The 19,575-nt window shown below is 36.8% G+C and overlaps 1 protein-coding gene across 1 annotated transcript in view; it reads right to left on the bottom strand.

The window, feature by feature from the left end:
• The window catches only part of RYR2 (ryanodine receptor 2), a 772,975-nt gene that overhangs the window by 364,575 nt on the left and 388,825 nt on the right, over positions 1-19,575 (bottom strand). The window contains exons 12-13 of the mRNA XM_059899659.1: positions 17,653-17,809; positions 4,771-4,935 (exon numbers count right to left, since the gene is read on the bottom strand). Coding sequence (XP_059755642.1) covers positions 4,771-4,935; positions 17,653-17,809 — 322 coding nt within the window. The remainder of the gene's footprint in view (positions 1-4,770; positions 4,936-17,652; positions 17,810-19,575) is intronic.

The raw sequence follows: 19,575 nt of genomic DNA, 5'->3' as shown, positions 1-19,575 counted from the left end.
ATATCTCTTTTTCAAATGGGTGTTAAGAAGTAGGCAACTCAAAAAGGTGAGCCATGACAGTAAACAGAGTCAAAACACAGCTGAAGGGAACTGTAAGCTGTCAGGTTCAGGTTAAATAATATGCACAGGTCCCTGTACAAATTAGTCATTCAATATATTTTTTCAGCTATTGTTTTAAAGATGAATCAGTTGTTGTTTTAAAGAACCAATCAATAAATATATTGATTTGAAAACCAATCACTAGAATGTTTTCACATATCTATGTTCAATGATTCATCCACAGTCTAAGCAAACTCTGAACAAAGAAGCAAAGGAAAACATTACATAGGATACCAGTTATTCAGTAGTTCTGAACATAGCTGGGTTCATTAATAAGTACTGAGCAATGCTTCTAAGGCACGTCAGTTCTTTAAAAAAAAATGTGTTTTTATTTTATTAGTTCTTTTGTTAGCTTTATGTTTTTGAACATTCTATGAAAGAACAACATGAAGAGATAAGTGCAAAATATTAAGTGAACAGTTGAATGAATTTCACAAAGTGAACAAACCACGTAACCAACACCCAGATCAAGAAAGAGAACAATATGGCACCTTAAAACCTGCCCTGGAGTTCCCTTCCTGCCCCATCCACCACAATGTTCCCCATCTTCACGACTTTCAACAGCAAAGGTCACTTGTGTGCTATACGTAAATGGAACCATTTGTGTCTAACTTCCTTCACTCAACACTAACAGCAAGATGTTTCTAGAACATTTAATCAGGTATACTGAACTAAAATTAGCAACCAGAACTAAAATCATAAACTATCTAGAAAGCAATGTAAAGAGGAACTCCTAATACCAAAATCAATGAGACAGATACATCTGTATTCAAAGTCAATTTTGTAGCCTTAAATGCCTTCATTGACAAAGAAACAAATGACTAAAGTGAAGGAACGTATTACTCACTTTAACACTCTAAAAAAGGAAAACAAATTAAATAGAAAAGGGGAATTAATGAAGATAAAAAGAGAATTTAATGAACTAGAAATCAAATAAAATACGAGAAAAGGTTGAATAAACCTGAAATGTTTATTTTTTGAGAAGATAAATAGTTAAACCTCTCACAAACCAGGCTAAGGATAAAATGGAAAGAAAGAAAAAAACACAGAGAAAAGAATATAAGATACAAAAGACATTAAAATTATAAAATGATAATAAGACAATGCTATATGGAACTTAATGGCCAAAAAAAAAATTTTTTTAAGAACATAACTGACTACTCCAGAGGACAAGGATGGCTTCCCAGCAAGTTAAAAATCATCAAAAGGAATCTGCCCAACAAAGTAGAATATTTGAGGATACCAATTTATTAAACAGAGATTGGAAAGGAAATTTAAGATCCAATTTTTAAAAGATTATAGGACTAGACAGTTTTACAAGTGAGCTCTAATGAACCTTCAAAGAAATGATACTCTTAATGGTAGTCTAGTCAGTGAACTACGACCGCTGCCTATTTTTATATAGCCTGTGAGCTATGAATGGTCTACAATTTTAATGGCTGAAAAAAGACCAAGAAAAGAATATTTCATGAAACCTGAAAATTGTATGAAATTCAAATTTCAGTACCCATAAACAAAGAAAAATTCATATATAAATTTCATATATAAAATGAATATATATGCTAATTCTAGATAAATTCTAAATAAAACATAAATAGAATCTAATAAGATTTCAAAAGAATAATAAACTAGGCCAAACTGGGTTTAGTCTATGAATGTAAGGATTCTTCAATATCATGATGTCTATTAACCTATTTATCAACAAAGTAAAAGACACTAAAACATGATTTTTTTCTCTCTTCAAATGATAAAATTTAGCAATCATTGCTAATTTTTTAAAAAGTCAGATAAAATAGAAATAGCAGGATATTATTTAAATATATAAACTATTTCAACTGTCCACAGGATGCAAGGAGGCATAACTTCTGTGAAAGAGGAGTGAAAATTCGCAATAAGAAGTCATACTGGGATGAACAACCAGAATAGATGAAAAGACAGCACGCTGAGATAAAAGTGACCTGGGTGAGATAATGAAAAAGACAAGAAAACTAAAATTTCAAAGGCACGGAGAGACATTAAGGAACAGAACTGCATCAAAGAAAACAAAGTGAGTGATTTGGGAGACACATTTGAGAAGCAAAATGCAGAGACTGTGTAAGAACGACAGGAATGCCAAAGGGGAAGACGGCTGACCTGGAGGAGAGAAACTAGCTGTGCTCCTGAGAAAGAAATTACAACTGTAAGAAAAGGAGGCCAAAGATACGCTGCACAATTCTCCTCTAAGTTTTAAAAGACCTACGTGTGCTGATTAAAAATCCTTGGTGACTCAGACACAGAGAACAGACCTGTGGTCGCTGAGGAGGGGCGGGAGAGGATTGGGAGTCCGGGGTTAGCAGATGTAAACTATTATATAGAGAATGGATAAACAACAAGGTCCTAGTGTATAGCACAGGGAACTATATTCAATATCCTGTGATAAACCCTAATGAAAAATTTATGTATATGTATAACTGAATCACTTTGCTGTACACCAGAAACTAACACAAAATTGTAAATCAACTATACTTCAATAAAATAAATTTTAGAAAATCCTTGGTGACAGATGCATTTCATAATTCAGAGTTTTCAGGGTTTTTTTATAATGTAATACAATGTATAAACTGTGTATGTGGAACACCCAGTATGGCAGGTGCATCACTGCATAATCAATAAATTTATATTTCTGCAGCAAAACATGAATATCCACACTAAGTGGGATACATAAAACCTATGAAAAGTGATTCAGACATTTTTTTAGCTAACCAAGGTTTTATTCATATGAAACAACAACAGAAAGTCAGTTTCAAATATATAAAGATTTGGCGAATATACCACCAACATGCTTTTCTCGAAAAATAAAATGATTTGAAGATACTAGCTAACTGGGAAGTGTATAAAAATTAGGAGATCTAGACTGAGAAGTCCTCACCCGTCATGAGCACACTGAAGTCTCTCGACAAAGATTTAATATAATAGATGGTTCTACAAGTAGTAATACATTTACAGTAGAGATTGTATTAGATTATCTCTTCTATGGCCTATCAAGTCTGTTTCACATTACTTTATTAATGTAAATAAGACTGGTTAGCTTCTCAACACCCCTGTCAAATTCTTCTATAAAGCAAGCTCCTTGTTAGCCTATGATGTAGAATGTAAGTCCCACTCTGACTTTAATCCATGGTTAAGGAATAAGAGAGTGGAGTAATAATAATGACAACAGGGTGAGGGGTAAATGAAATGAGTGGAGGGCATTGAAAATGTTGAAGGTGACTGATGGATGGATACACAGGGTCCACTGGACCATTTTGTTTTCTTTGCATATATTTGAATTTCCATAATAAAAAGTTAAAAACAGCGAGGCTCAGTCTTGGGACAGAATGAATGCTATACAAATACTGAATACAAACACATTTAAATTTATGAGCCTAGGTCAAAGACCCCAAAGACAAGCGACCGTATTATAACGATTATACGGGTCTGCGGGCGAGTTGTCCCAGGCTCTCCATCCGAAGCTCTGAGGAAGATGGTACAGGGACGCACTTCAGCCCAACTCCATCAAAGCTGGATTAGCTTCCCACTCCACTAATATCAGCACTGGTCACTCTAAAAAGATAGCAATAACCTTGAACAATCCATACTGGAATGTGTATATGTTACGATTAGGAAATCTACTGAAAATAAAAATTTCTTCCCCACTACTTCCCTTCCAAGGTGTATTATAGAAATAATAGTTATCCCGTTATCTGATTCTGTGTACTGTTACATGGCGGTGTAAAAACATGAAATGTGAACGATCTAGTATCAGTGCTATGTACTTGCCATAAAGAAGCTCACAAATTAGAGAGAGACACATGTAGCCTAGTATATAAAAGAGCACAGAGAGTGTATATAAAATTTAATCATACACAAATATTATGAGAACACAAAGGAGGGTGTACTAGATGAACTTAGATAGGAAGAACGTCTAAGATCATCTTTAAACTTAAGCCCTGGGGGATGGATAGGAAGTGAATGGAGGAGAAAAAGAAATTTAAAAGGGCATTCCAAACAGAGGAAACGGTATGTGCAAAGGCACAGATGTGGAAAAGCCACGTTTCTTTGAGGCACTGGAAGGAATGTGCTGTAAGTGGCTGGTGTGCCGGGGAACCTGAAGACACCTAGAGACTGGACAAAGAATAGGAGAATGGGGCAGAGACAGATGGGAGGCAGGTCAGGAAGGGCGTCACATACTATCAAAAGGTATAACTGTTGTCTTGTAAGCGATGGGGTGTCAGTGAAGGACTCAGAGGTGAGTGTACGAGCACGCCTGCAGATGAGTTTGGGGAATAACAGAAACGAAACTCACAAACACTAAACATTTCTACGCATGAGCATTATTGAGCATTGTAAAAAAGATACTGTACACACAATCCCAGCAGCATCACAGAGGACACAGCGAATTAGGCAGACCAAGCTAGGATCCAGAAAAGAGTAGCGTATTTCTTCACTTAGTATTTAAATCAGTGATGCAACATCCAGCGCTCTTCACTTACAAAAACCAGAGAGTTTATTAGGGTGGGACTGGACCTCTAGCATGTAAATTGCAAACATTAGCAGGTGGCTGAAAGGGTTAGCTACTTCTTTTTGTCGTGCGTTTGTGTTTTTCGTTCATTAATAACGACGGCCATAAATACTGTTTTGAAATACTCTTACCTTACGTTGTATGGATCCCATTCTCACAGATTTCACATCCACAGACTGGTAAGTTAGCCACAAGCCCGTACTGATATGCTGTATATAACACACTGAGTCTCCATATTTTATCTCAGAGGTTCCCATGCCATCAACTTCTTTTCTCACCCCTACATCCAATTTTTCCTAAGAGAGAGAGAAAAAAAAGATAAGAAAAGGTTTTAAAAATAGTAGTTTATATCGAAAAAACTTTGCCTTGTTGTAAATAATGTTCCTTGAAAAATGCAACTCCCTGCCATCTTCTGAAATAATAATGGTCAAATGTTCCATGCTAGCAGTTCAACCTCGACTGAAAACTGAAGTAGGAGATTGCAGAGATAAATAACATATTCCTGAATTATTCATACTGGCAGAAAATTATTTTGGCCATAACACAAAATTTTATATTGCTTCATGGCAAACTCCAAACCAGAGATCTTAAAATCAGTAATTTAGGCTTCATATTCTTTCCAGATTATTATTTTTGTGATTGATGACTAAGAGCATAGGTTTGAGGGACAGAAAAGCCAATTTTGAGTCCAATCTCTGCCACTTATTACGTCTGTGACCTTAGGATAAGTTAATTAAACGTTTTAAGCCTCCGTTTTCTCATCTGTAAATACAGCTAACAAGAGACTCTCCCCCAGAGTATCAGAAAACATGAGATAATGAATGCAAAGTTCTCAGCACACTGCCTGAGATAAAATAAACACTTCAATAAATTCTAATGATTTTGACCATGAAAATGGTATTGATAATGGTGATGATGATTTCCTTCTTAATAAGGATGTTAGACATAATGATGATTTCTTTCAAACTAATCAAGGCTATAATTCAGTTTCAACTACTTGCAGTTTCTAACTCGGACCACAGAGGTATTCACTCCTAAAGGGCTGCCATGCTAAGCTCCCTATGCTATGAAGAAGCAATCAGTCCTCTGATACCAACTAACTGTTTCTTTTAAATCCCTATTTATTTTTTATAAAATTATTTATTTATTTATTTTTGGCTGCGTTGGGTCTTCGTTGCTGTGTGTGGGCTTTCTCTAGTTGTGGAGAGCGGGGGCTACTCTTTCTTGTGGTGCACGGGCTTCTCATCACAGTGGCTTCTCTTGTTGTGGAGCACGGGCTCTAGGCACACGAGCCTCAGCAGTTGTGGCACGTGGGCTCAGTAGTTGTGGCTTGCAGGCTCTAGAGTGCAGGCTCAGTAGTTGTGGTGCACGGGCTTAGCTGCTCTGAGGCTTGTGGGATCTTCGCAGACCAGGGCTCGAACCCGTGTACCCTGCACTGGCAGGCAGATTCTTAACCATTGCGCCACCAGGGAAGCCCCTAAATCCCTATTTATTTCAATGCTTCTTCCTTCAATTTTCCCTACCATGCTTCATTCTGATCTTCAAGAACACATTATGTCTTGAAGTTCTGTAGAGTTCTTAAAATAACAGCAAAAAAACCCACAAAAACCTAATGTTCTTTTGGTTACAATACCTCCTTTTGTGATTTCTTATTCTTCTCCTTGGTCTAACTTTCCTTGTTACATTTACTAAGTTTCATCTATTTCTTTGGCTATTTGACTGTCGTGTGAAGTTAGTGCCAGTTACACAAATGTTTTTGAAGATTTGGTTGGAATAAATTTTATGTTTCTTACATAAAAAGGAACAATTCAAGTAAAACAGATTTTTTATTTCTCATAGTATTATTGCACCATACTAATAGTTAGCAACTCCAAAATAATTACGGACACTCTGCCAACAATTGGAAATTAAAATTTAAATGAGTTGCAATTCTTTTTTTTTTTTTTTTAAAGTAACAAACACGGGGCCTTGGATTGCCATCTGTTACTTCTTTTTTTTTTTTTTTTAAGTATTTGTTTTTATTTATTTATTTATGGCTGTGTTGGGTCTTCATTTCTGTGCGAGGGCTTTCTCTAGTTGTGGCAAGCAGGGGCCACTCTTCATCGCGGTGCGCGGGCCTCTCACTGTCGCGGCCTCTCTTGTCGCGGAGCACAGGCTCCAGACGTGCAGGCTCAGTAATTGTGGCTCACGGGCCCAGCTGCTCCGCGGCACATGGGATCTTCCCAGACCAGGGCTCGAACCCGTGTTCCCTGCATTGGCAGGCAGACTCTCAACCACTGCGCCACCAGGGAAGCCCGAGTTGCAATTCTTAATGCAAAAAGGGTCAAGGTCATATAAGAAAGTGAATGTAATTATGAGTTAAGTTGATTTAACCATTAAGCAAATAACTTGAAACACTATTCTAAGAATCTGCAATCAAACAGATACTAAACCATTCCAATTTCATTCTATCAAACCATATAAACTACTAATCTACTTATACCAACCCTATAAATAGGAAAATTAAATTCTAGGGAAAATATATAACAATGCAATTATCTCCTCAAAATAAAACAAGGAGCCTGTAACATTCTTTTTGTCTTTTATCCCAGGAAATTAGTATGTAGTCTATTTATAGGCTTGTGGATTGTGCTTTGAGAAGCCTCAGTTACTAAGTGCAAAAGTATGCTGTGTTTGCTTTTTACTGAAGTAGTTCACATCTCTCTCTGGATTAGAAATTTTAATCGTGAAACTTCATGATGACCAGGTTTTCATAATTACTCTGATCCTCAGCTCAGGTAAGAGCTGCTAAAATGACATTACAGAAGAAAAAAAGAAGTGTGATTATTTGCTGAAGAAACACGAATAAACGGCAGTCATGCTCTTTCCTTCTTTTATTTCCTATCATTTTCTGTAGCTCAGGCTTAGGAGAAATTCAGGTGAAAATCATCTAGATGCTGTGACCAACCACCAAGTCAAGAAAACGTGACAGCTGGTAGAAGCTTCTAACAGATAATTAGTCTGTATTACTAGAAATAAAGTGTCCAGCTTAGGCGAGTAGTAATCTTCCTAAAACCCTATATTAGCTACCCTATATCTAAATTAGTGGCCTTTAGTTTCAGCATCGCTTTGATTTATTTTGTAAATCATCTAGATTTATTTTTCTTTTGAGTTATTCTGGGTTTGGGAAATGACGGTGTGGTTTAGTTGGGCTAATCCTCCCACAGATAACAGAAAATTTGGAAAAAATATTTCTCAGAATCTACTGGAAGGCACTTAAGAGGGACCAAAAGCAGAGAGAAAGTGAACAGCAGACTTCTCTCCAAAGACAGAGTACCCAAGTGATTTGTAAAAAGCAGCCTTTGTCTTGGGGCATGGCCCGCCCAATCTGCCTGGAGCTCAGGCAGAAGAAAGCTTCTGCTGTATTGATACTTGAGGTATCAGAGGACACAGTTTGGGGCTCACAAGCAGACATAATATTAGATAAGCTAAATCCTGGATGAGAAAAGTAGCCACAAAATCTGTTTATAAAATTTGCCCCAGGGACTTCCCTGGTGGCGCAGTGGTTAAGAATCCGCCTGCCAATGCACAGGACACGGGTTCGAGCCCTGGTACGGGAAGACTCCACGTGCCTAGAAGTAACTAAGCCCCGTGCGCCGCAACTACTGGGCGTGCACTCTAGAGCCCACGTGCTGCAACTACTGAAGCCCGAGCGCCTAGAGCTCGTGCTCTGCAACAAGAAGCCTCTGCAACGAGAAGCCACCGCAACGAGAAGCCAGTGCACTGCAAGGAAGAGTAGCCCCCGCTCGCCGCAACTAGAGAAAGCCCGCGTACAGCAACGAAGATCCAATGCAGCCAAAAATAAATAAAATTTAAAAAAAAAATTTGCCTCAATTCTTGCTGACCACTATACTATGCATGCTCAGGGGAGGCCCAGTTAATGGCAGCAGCTAGAAACCGAAATAACTGAGCACAAATAAATAGTACAAGCAACAGCCCACTGCCAAAGAGAGAAAGAAACCAGAGTTTCACTCGAGCAAGGTTCACTGCCTGCCAAAACCACCGCCACTCTTCAGAGAAAAACAAAAAACAAAAAACTACTCCCAATCCTTGCATTCAAACAATCCTACTCGTGAATGCTTGGCAAATCTAATTTTCAACTGAGTATCAAAATGCTTTCAGAAGTAAAAAAGATCAGCCTGAAAAATAATAAGTGATATTTTGGCATTGGGTATACCAAACTGGCTCATGACTAAGTCAAAACTATTTCTGAACAACTGTCCTCATTAAATGATACATACGCATTGGATATACTCACTGGATAAAGTAGACTCATTAAGAAATTTAAACTAGTCCCATAGGATTATGTTTTTATTATACGGACAAAGTGGTTCAAAGAGAGTCTTCTAGCATTAATTGAAATCTTCCTTAAATGTCTCCAAAGTATTCTGTCAAGTGGCTGATAGGAAGAAAACAAAGGCCTTTATCCTTAGATGATGGAGTGTTTGTTGTGGTAATAGCCAGTTCTCCTTAAGACAAATACGGCTAAAGTTAGGAGAGTTAAAAGGTCCAAAAAATTTTATTTATTTGCTTCTTTATGGGGCCACATTTTGGCACAGAATAGTTGGTCACTGTGAAATATGAGTCTAAAAATGCTACAGGGTCAGAGAAATTGCTGGGACTGACAGACCAGGCCAAGCTTAGCCCATCCAGGGCAGAGTTGCAAAAAAAAAAAAATAGACAGCTTGCTTTAGCCGTGGTGTTCAGAAACTTCACGAGGAGACACTCTGGTGGGTGAGTTTGTGGACAGAAGGGCTTTAAAACTTTTCTTGTATTGGGAGGTGTAAGCAGCTTTTGGCAGGAAAAAAGCTCTTTGCAGGAAAGAGCTCTCTACAGGGGGCCCCTCTGTATTGTCACTAACCTTACACCAGGTCCCCCCCATGCTCTATTCATCTCCGGCCCTAGCACCCCTTTCACAGTGTTTGACCACACAATACCTTGCCTAATCTGTTGGTTCTTTCCATAGATCAAAGAAGTAGAAATGAAGAATAAGTAATTAACAGATGACCAGATCTCTTCCCTAGCTTCTGCGTCAGTAATCTCGCCAACGAACTGTGTGAGCAAGACAGCATCCAAAGAAAGATCACGAGGAATCAACAAGCCTGCACACACGCCTGCACGCAGTGGGAGACGGCGAGGACTCGGACTCCTTATCTCAATGGTTCACTGAGACGACTTCCCTGTTTCCCTTTAAAGGCTTTCATGGTTGAGCAGAATCTTCAGAGGTAGTTTTGGGGGGACACTGAGTCCACCATCTCCCCAGACTGTCAGCATTCTGATTAAAGGCAACTTTCCTTTCTATCAACATTTGTGAGGGTCTTTGAGGGGCTTCCATGGGGCAGTGAAACAAGGTCACAGAGCCTTAGGAGAAGCCCTCTCATATCTTGTACTACATTTCCCTCCTCTGGAGTGTGGGTGGAGCCAACGAATATGTTGGGACATCTCTCCTGCAGTGAGGTTATGTTATATGGCAAAGGTGAGACGATCTTGGAGATGTAATTAAGGTCCCTATTCAATTGACTTGGAGCAAATAAAATGGGAGGTTCTCCTGGGTGAGTCATACTTAATCAGGCGAGGTCTTTAAGGAGGGTTTAGGCTTTCCCTGAGCTCAGCGACTACGAACAGTGCGTCCCATGGGTTCCGTTCTGCTTACGATCTTCCTTTCCAGGCCACTTGCACTATGGACTCCTGGCTTACCCAGTCAGCCTCACAATCTCAGAAAGCAAGTCCATGTAACACATCCCTTCATGTATACGTATCTCATGCTGGCTCTACCTCTCGTTAAACTCTGACCCATACACCTCATCTTTTTTTCATTTTTGTTTTTTTCTGGTTTTTTTTTTTTTTTTTCGTTTTTAAGGACATTCATTGCTTTCTAATTTTACAAGCAATACATGTTCACTGCAGACAACTAAAGATACCTAAAAGTATAAAGTAAAAGTTAATGATCACCCATACCCCATCCCTCCTAGAGATAACCATCATTAGCATCTTGATGCATTTCCTCCCAGTACCTACATTTTCTAAAAAATTGAAGTATAATTGGCCTACAACACTATGTTAGCTCCAGGTGTACAAAACAGTGATTCAATGTTGCTATACATTACAAAATCGTCACTGTGATGTCTAGCTACCATCTGTCACCAAAGATACTATAATATTATTAACTATATTCCCCATGCTGCACATTTCATCTCCTGACTTATTTATTTGTAACTGTAAGTTTTTACCTCTTAGTCTTCCTAACTTGTATCTTAAACATTTTTTGAGCCAAGAATAAAAATCTCAAATAAAAACAACATACTAAAACTATGTCCTAAAAATATTTTGTTCTTTCTATTTTTGCCATTTGCTCCATAATCCTTGTAATCTCATTGGCAGTCTTATTTGAGGTTGGTATTCCATCATTTCAGCAGCAAAAGGTTTCTATTCATGGGGCGTGAGAGGGAAAAAACTGGAGGAAATCACCCACAGAGGAATATTTTTAGGGCATTTTAAGCTAAAAAAAAATGACATCCTGGGGGTAGTATAATACGTGGGTGATTGGCAAGACCTACCTTATGATGAAAACTGACATTTCAACACACTAATGCAATGGTTAAAAATTCTAGGAGTAGAGAAAGTGAAGAATAGGTCTAAGAAAACGTGCATGAATCAAACTGAATTCTTCATGATATAAAATGTTTTCTTTAAGAAAGACCAGCATAAGCATTTTGCAATATATATGTGCATCAAATCATCACACAGTACACCTTAATTTCATACATTATTAAATGTCAGTTATATCACAATAAAGCTAGGGGAAAAAAGAGGACCAACATCAGTGATTTTATAAACTGTCTTCCACTTTATTCTGTTTATTCTGAATATATATAGTCATCAACAATTGTTGATTATTCTGCAAATCCTGAATTTGAGATTGGCTAGTGAGTGTTCACGTTAGTGCAAAGATATCCCAATGACAATCAAAACAATTGCTCCTTATATTAACTAGTAGAACAGGTTTTTAAAGCCATTCTCATAATTTTAAGTGAGAATGATCTTAATGATTTGTAAAAAAAAAAAAAAAAAAAAAAATAGTATGTTTCAAGAATATACTTTCAAAACAGTCTCACACAATCATAGGTAAGGGAATGCTACTGTAAATGTAAGGGTTCTATTTTTTTTTTTTGAGTTTGACTTTTTTTTTTGTATTTTTATATTTTTTTAATTTTTTTATACAGCAGGTTCTTATTAGTTATCCATTTTATACATATTATACACTAATATGTCAATCCCAATTTTAAAAGTTTAATTTTTCATCAGTAATGAAAACTTGATTTGCTTGATTTGCAACACAGTAATTATGTCAATCAATAGTCATTTATTAATTGTATACTCAAAATATACCAAAATTGAAGAAATATCTTATACACACAAGTCTTTACCTTCCAGAAATATAAGTACTCATTATTTTCACTGGAAACAGTATAGCAAAGATACATAAAGATATGGCAAGCATTTTCAACTTGTCAGTGGCACTAAGGGAAAAAAAAAAAGAATCAAATACACCTTTATGTAAATCTGATTATTTATTTTAAAGACCAGGGGCCATGACCAAATGTGATGATTAACAAAAGGATGAAAGAAACTGTTTAGCTATATCATCTTCTCTAAAATGTTGGCAGTATAAAAACTATTTTATTTTTAAAACATACAATTTCATCTATAATTAAGGACTGTACTTTTATTCTAGTTTAGTTAGTTCTAAGTTCAATGCTTTTTTATTATGTAATTATACTTTTCATCATGAATAATTTTTAATCTTAATAATTAGTCCTATTAGTATCAAAATATGTATATATTTGTTAAAAACTGAAATACACACAATACAGTTGTTTCTAAGTGATGGATAGTACATGATTTTAATTTTCCCCTTACCTCATTTTTGCAGTATTCCCTTTTAAAATCCTCTATAATGACTATACATTACATATAATGAAAAAGTAATTTTAGAAAGAAATAACAGAGTTACTATCTTGACTTCATAGAAAACACTTTATTACCTAATCTGTCAGTGATTTTAAAATGAAAATTCTTTGATTTTAAAAATAAGATGTCCTCAAAAAACTAAAAATATAGTTGTCATGATCCAGCACTCCCACTCCTGGGCATATATCCAGAAAAAACTCTAATTCAAAAAAATACATGCACCCCTATGTTCACAGTAGTACTAGTCACAATAGTCAAGACATGGAAACAACCTAAATGTCCATCAACAGATGAATGGATAAAGAGAATGTGGTACATATATACAATGGAATACTACTCAGCCATAAAAAAGAATACATGCCATTTGCAGCAACCTGGATGGACATAGAGATTATCATACTAAGTGAAGTAAGTCAGAAAGAGAAAGACAAATGCCATATGATATCACTTATATATGGAATCTAAAATCTGACACAAATGAACTTATTTACAAAACAGAAAGAGACCTGCAGACATAGAGAACAGACTTGTGGTTGCCAAGGGGGAGGGGATGGGGAAGGGATGGATTGGGACTTTGGGATTAGCAGATGCAAACTATTATATATAGGATGTATAAACAACAAGGTCCTACTGTCTAGCACAGGGAACTATATTCAGTATCCAGTGATAAGCCATAATGGAAAAGAATATGAAAAAGAATGTATATATATGTATAACTGAATCACTGTGCTGTACAGCAGAAATTAATACACTGTAAATCAACTATACTTCAATAAAATAAATTAAAGAAAATAAAAAATAAAAATAAAATGTTTTCCTGGATTTCACTTCCACCTTCATGACTCTCAACCATGTTATATACAATTATCATAGTGGTAACTGACAGTGGGTTATTAACAACCTGTGTATTACAGTGGTTCCATACACATGAGTTCCATGTAGGAGACTAGTTTTAGAGAAACCAAACAGTTCATTAAAAGGCAATGTTGGAGGGCTTCCCTGGTGGCGCAGTGGTTAAGAACCCTCCTGCCAATGCAGGGAACACGGGTTCAAGCCCTGGTCCGGAAAGATTCCACATGCCGCGGAGCAACTAAGCCCGTGCACCACAACTACTGAGCCTGCGCCCCACAACTACTGAAGCCCCCGTGCCTAGAGCCCATGCTCCGCAACAAGAGAAGCCACTGCAATGAGAAGCCCACGCACCACAACGAAGAGTAGCCCCGGCTCGATGCAACTAGAGAAAGACTTCACGCAGCAACGAAGACCCAACGAAGCCAAACATAAATAAATTTATTTTTTAAAAAAAGGCAATGTTGGAATCCTAGGTCTCTGTACTTTCAGTGTAACCTATGACATTACACAATCACCAAAAGCCAGAAACAGAACCTCTGAGCAGAGACCACAGAAGGAGCTGGTCAGTAAAAATTCTTCAAATGCAAACTATACTCTAACACTGACAGAACATAAGCAGAGATACTTGGGGGCGGAATGTTTCAAAAGCTATTGCTTTGGGCAAGAACCGTTATCAAGAGATTTTGAAAATATTCATAGCTTTTGAGTCAGTATTTCTGTTTCTAGGTCTAGCCCTAAAGAAATAAATTTAAACTGTGCACAAAACTTATGTCCAAGTATATCAGTACAATGGATGAATTTTTTAACTGATTTTTTTGTTACAAAGGAAAAATGGCTATCATAATAGGCAAAATAATCCAGAGATTTATTTTTTAAAAGTTAAAGAAAATGCTTTCCTCTTGCACTCATACTCTCATACACCTTCCATTTTGATCTTTCTTTTTATTAGTTTTATTTTATTTTTTTATATTTTACTGAAGTATACTTGATTTACAATATTGTTAATTTCTGCTATATAGAAAAATGATTCAGTTATACATATATATACACACACCCAGACACACACACATACATTCTTTTTCATGTTCTTTTCCATTATGATTTATCACAGGATATTGAATATAGTTCCCTGTGCTGTACAGTAGGACCTTGTTGTTTATCCATTCTCTATATAATAGTTTGCATCTGCTAACCCCAAACTCCCAATCCTTCCCTCTCCCACCCCCTTCCCCCATTTTCATCTTTCTAAAGCAGCCAAAGTTAAAAGATTAGTGTAGATTCTTCCACATCTAATATATAATCATATATAAAAATACACACGCGGATCTTTTTCTTAAGTAAAAAAAAATAAGATTTTTAAATTGCGTAACTATTTGTTTTTTTTCTTCACTCAACAATATTATGATGGGTATCTTTCCAGATCAATATATTCTGATAGCTAATACCACTTAGCTATCAAGTCTATTCGTTAAACATTTGAGTCTACCAATTTTTTTGCCATGACAAAGAATGATAAATGTGCACAGTTTTATTTTATTTCTGTAAGAAAACTCCTCTCATTAAAAATACATTTATATAGAAGACTGCTAGATCAGCGGCTGCATGTATGCAAGAAAGAAATCTTTGAAATATGTTAATATGCTTGTCTCTTTTGCACTTACATTTCCATTGGGATAATCTAGCCCATTTTGCTAGAGGCATCCATTTACCTCCTGGAGAATTAGCATTGTCACAGAGTGAAAAGAGAAAGATCATGTAGGTATTCATCTTTCTATAGCAAAATAGGATTTTTGGAGACCATGGGAATATGACTGTTACAGAAATAATGAAAAGAGAAAGATGAACGCAGTATTCAGATTTCTCCAGCAATAGCAGGAACTAGGGAGACCACAGTTAGACAACAGTGTCAGCCACCTGCCCGGGAGGCCCTACATGAGGCCCTGGTGTACCTCCAGGCCCCTGGGGCAGCCCTGACAGCCTGGGGGTGAATGAATGACTAGCCAGTCCAGGGTTCCAGGCCTGGAAGTCAGGCCTGGTTATTGAAACCCACCCTGGCTAGTGGTTTGGAGCAGAGGTAACTTCATGTTCACTGGATCTTCTTATGTGCTCAGCCGAGTGACATGGACAAGTGGCTCATCCTTCCTGCCCTTAGTTTTTCCATCTGTAAAATGGGGATCCTGATTCTCAGAGAGATCAGTTACGGAGAATATTGAGATCAACTGGCAGACTTACAAGAAACAGAGGATGGTAGCAATTATTATCTTTAAAAGGCCAAGAAATTAGGGAAGAAAGGGTCCCGCTTCCCAGTGCCGCCAACAAGCTGTAGGAGGGCACACAGTGTCAACATGTTCCCAGCTCCCAGCCAAGGTCAAGTCAGCCCTTAAATATTCCTCGGTGAATAAATGTCCATGTCCCTTCTTTCACAAACCTCCCCGCTCTTCCAACACCTTACTTTAGTAAATTTTACTACAATAAAAATATTGTTTAGTGTTTTTACTGATAAATATCTTATTTGTTACTTGATTTTGGAGTTTTAAGAAAATATTATTTGACTTTTCACTGCTTCACTGGAAGCAATCAGAGCACCTTTCATTTTTCCTCTTTCTCCTCCAATTTTTGTTAGATGTATTTTTCCTTTTTAAATGCCTTATATTGAAATTTTTTCTAACATCTTTCATTGTGATATGGCTGTTCAGCTTTTTCTACTTCTTTGGGATTTTATTTTGGTAGATTATATTTTGCTGGGATGTCGTGCATTTCTTTTCACTTTTCTGATTTCCTACCATTAAGCTGTATGTCATTTTACGCTATCTTTTTTACTTGAAAAGGGCTTCCACCATCAGATAACTGATGCGTCTTTGGTGGGTTGAATTTTTTTTTTCTTTCTGGACTGAGGTGTTGTCAGTGGACAAACTAGCAAATTCCCACCATCCTGGTTAAAGTCTTGAGGAAGAAGCCCATCAGCGCCAAGTCTGTTCACATTGCGATCAACTGTGCTTTCCAACTACAGACACAAGGAGCAACTAACTGCCCACCTGAGGTCCACCCAGGTACCCTCTCCAGAGCCCCTCTATGGGTCCCTACAACAAATTATAGATGCCAATCCTGTCTCAGATTATCCACTGGAGCTGACCAGCTTTGTCTATTTTCACCATAAAAGATGGGGACCTATACTGGCTGTCTTTCCGGAAGCTCTCGGGCGAATTCATCAAATCAGAAGCATCTTCTACCATTCTGTGTCATCCAAAGCAAGAAAACTGAGAGCGTGGCACTAGGGATGTAAACTGAGGCTACTGTCTTTTTAGAGTTACTTCCGGTCTTGCTCAAACTTACCTTTATCTGTAACAGGGGTGTAAAGTTTTGCATCTCTGAGACAAAAGCTAACCATTAAGTTAATACCATTCCTATCATGATGCCCAAGCTCCACAATCTTCATTTAGTTAAGGACAGAAATACACAATTATCACAAAAATGCATATAATCGATGCTTGGCATGTGTCAAATGAACAAGTGATTTTCAACTATTCCTGAGATACTTCACTATTCAGGACATCTACTGTTTTCCTGAGGCATGGTTAGCAATCCACTGCACTGCGGGGTTGGTGAGTTACGAATCTTTCATGAGGTACTGCGTGGGCCTAGCTGTGCTAAAGCACCAGCATTCCAACTTGACTTTGATGTGCATTTATTTTTTTTTCTATTCTACTCATCATCTAGTTTAGAGGGATTCTCATGAAAGATACTAAGGATTCTCTTAGAGGTTCTGTTCTTACAAATGATTCAAGGACTTAAGAAGAAAGGTCTGTATATAAGAGCATCTGTGTGAACTTTCTGGTGTGCCCATCACATTGCTATACAACAAGAGCACAAAGTCTGTGCTTACTGCACTGTCAACACCTAAGAAAAGTAAAAGGGGCTGGATGGATGTGCTACACGTAAATAACCAAAGAACTATAAGCCAGGTGCAACACCTGGGAAGGTGTCAGTGGTTTAGGAAATAGGCTTTACTGAAGAGGAAGGCATCGAAGAGAAAATGGGAATTTGGAGATACATGTAAAACATACATCATTTCTTTTTGCATTTCTAACATCAAAGGAAATGCAGTAGGGATGTAGTTAAAGGAAATCGAAAATTATACATTTCTGTCTTACCTTGGAAGATCGGAAGGTAAATGCTGTTGATTTGACATCAGCTTTTTCTTTGTCCATGAGTAGAAGGCTTTTGTCTTCCATGAGGCTCAAGTATTTTCCTGTGGTGACATGGCGTAGTCGGAAAGGCTGGCCCCATCTTATATGGCTTCCACTCCACCTAACAAAAACAGTTAAGACTTGATCCAATAGCAAATACAATGACAGGAGAAACAGCAATTAAAATGTATGTGTCAGACAATGAACAAAGGTGCTTTGCATACACTGTCTTCTTTAATGATCCCCCAAACCTTATGATGTTGGTGTTATTAATTTCGTATCACAAATGACAAAATGGTTATTCAGAATGATTAGGTAATATTCCATGTCATAGAGCTAACAGTAAGTAGAAGCGAAATTTAACTCAAGGTCTTCTGACATTAAATGTAATACCATCCACACCAAACACTACTCCATGCAAAGATGACCAAGAAGCTGTGTTCCAGGTTAACCTCTAATTGCTAGTCACAGATATAGACATTATGAGTTTAAATGATACCTTAGCATTTACTAGTTATTTTTGGATTTGCACAGACTTGAAAACTAGTGATATTAGTGTCAATGCCTAATTATGATTAACTGGAACTCATATATATAAACTGAAGTATGTATTTATCTGAAAAAAGAAATCTCTTCCTATGCTTTAAATTTTAATAATGTGGAACAATTATGTCATTAAAAACCAATGAACAAGAAAGACAAACAAGACTATAAATTCTAATAGAGTCAAGAGGAAAAACGGGAAAGCAAAATTGAATGCAACACAGAGAAAATATAAACTAAGATTGCAGAAAAAAGATAAAAAGCAAAGTTGTGATCATTAAAGTCTGCTTTTAAAAATAATGACTTTCAGATAGGGTAGAAAAGAAAAATTAAGATACAGACCATCCTTGCTTTGCACAGTACTGTGTTAACTGAAAGCCGTCATTATCAGAGCCTTGCCCTTACTACGGTACAGAGTGGAAACAAGGTTCTGATAATGGTAACTTTCAGTTATCATGCTAGTGTGCAAAACGAGGACAGCCCCTTACCAATGATGTAAAATCAAATTAAAAAAATACAAATAAAAAGGATTTACCATGCATACAAAATCAAAAGAAAACAGTGATGGTAAAGTTGATAGTAGAGAAATTAGAATTCAAGGCAAAAAAGTATAAAGGGGACACTGTCGGGTATTTTATAATGAGAAAGATATACTCTAAAAAGAATGTACTATGTTATGAAGCTTCACATGTCAATGGCAAACAGAAAATGAAACAAAAGAAACACAAGGATAATTTTTTAAAAGACAATTATAGTGGAAGCTTTACCACTAGGTAAGGAATCAAATAAATAAAAAGTAAAGGTATGGAGGATTTCAATATGATTTTATTAATTAATAAACCAGTTTTAATACAGAAGCATTATAAACTTTTATATTCTACAAATTAAGAACACTTTAAAAAGAATTCACCAATCTTAGTGAACTATATGTCAATTTTATGCTGTTTTCCCAACCTGGATTTTTGACCTGAACTATTAGCCTGGAAAATTAACAGTAGAATGATACTGTAGTAAGTCCATTTTTACATGGATTCGTTTATAAAGACAATTACTTTGGACAAGTCCTCCTACTAAATTAATAATCATGTACCAATAAACCCTGATAATAACACACTATTGTCTTAAAAATGAAATTAAAGTTCATTTACCAACAACAGCATGTTAAAGCACTTCTAGTCTGGTAATAGTGTATACTTTTTACCAGAATTTCTATACGGTATTCTGGATACCATGTTCAAATCTATTTAATAGGGCTCATATACATAAGCACTCCTCTCAAGCCACTGTTAGAAATGGAATGAATCTGACCAATCATCAGCCAAACTTTGTAAAGCCTAAACACAT

The sequence above is a fragment of the Balaenoptera ricei genome, chromosome 16, assembly GCF_028023285.1.
Source record: "Balaenoptera ricei isolate mBalRic1 chromosome 16, mBalRic1.hap2, whole genome shotgun sequence".
Classification (NCBI taxonomy): Eukaryota; Metazoa; Chordata; class Mammalia; order Artiodactyla; family Balaenopteridae; genus Balaenoptera; species Balaenoptera ricei.
This window is presented reverse-complemented; position numbering and strand designations above follow the sequence as displayed.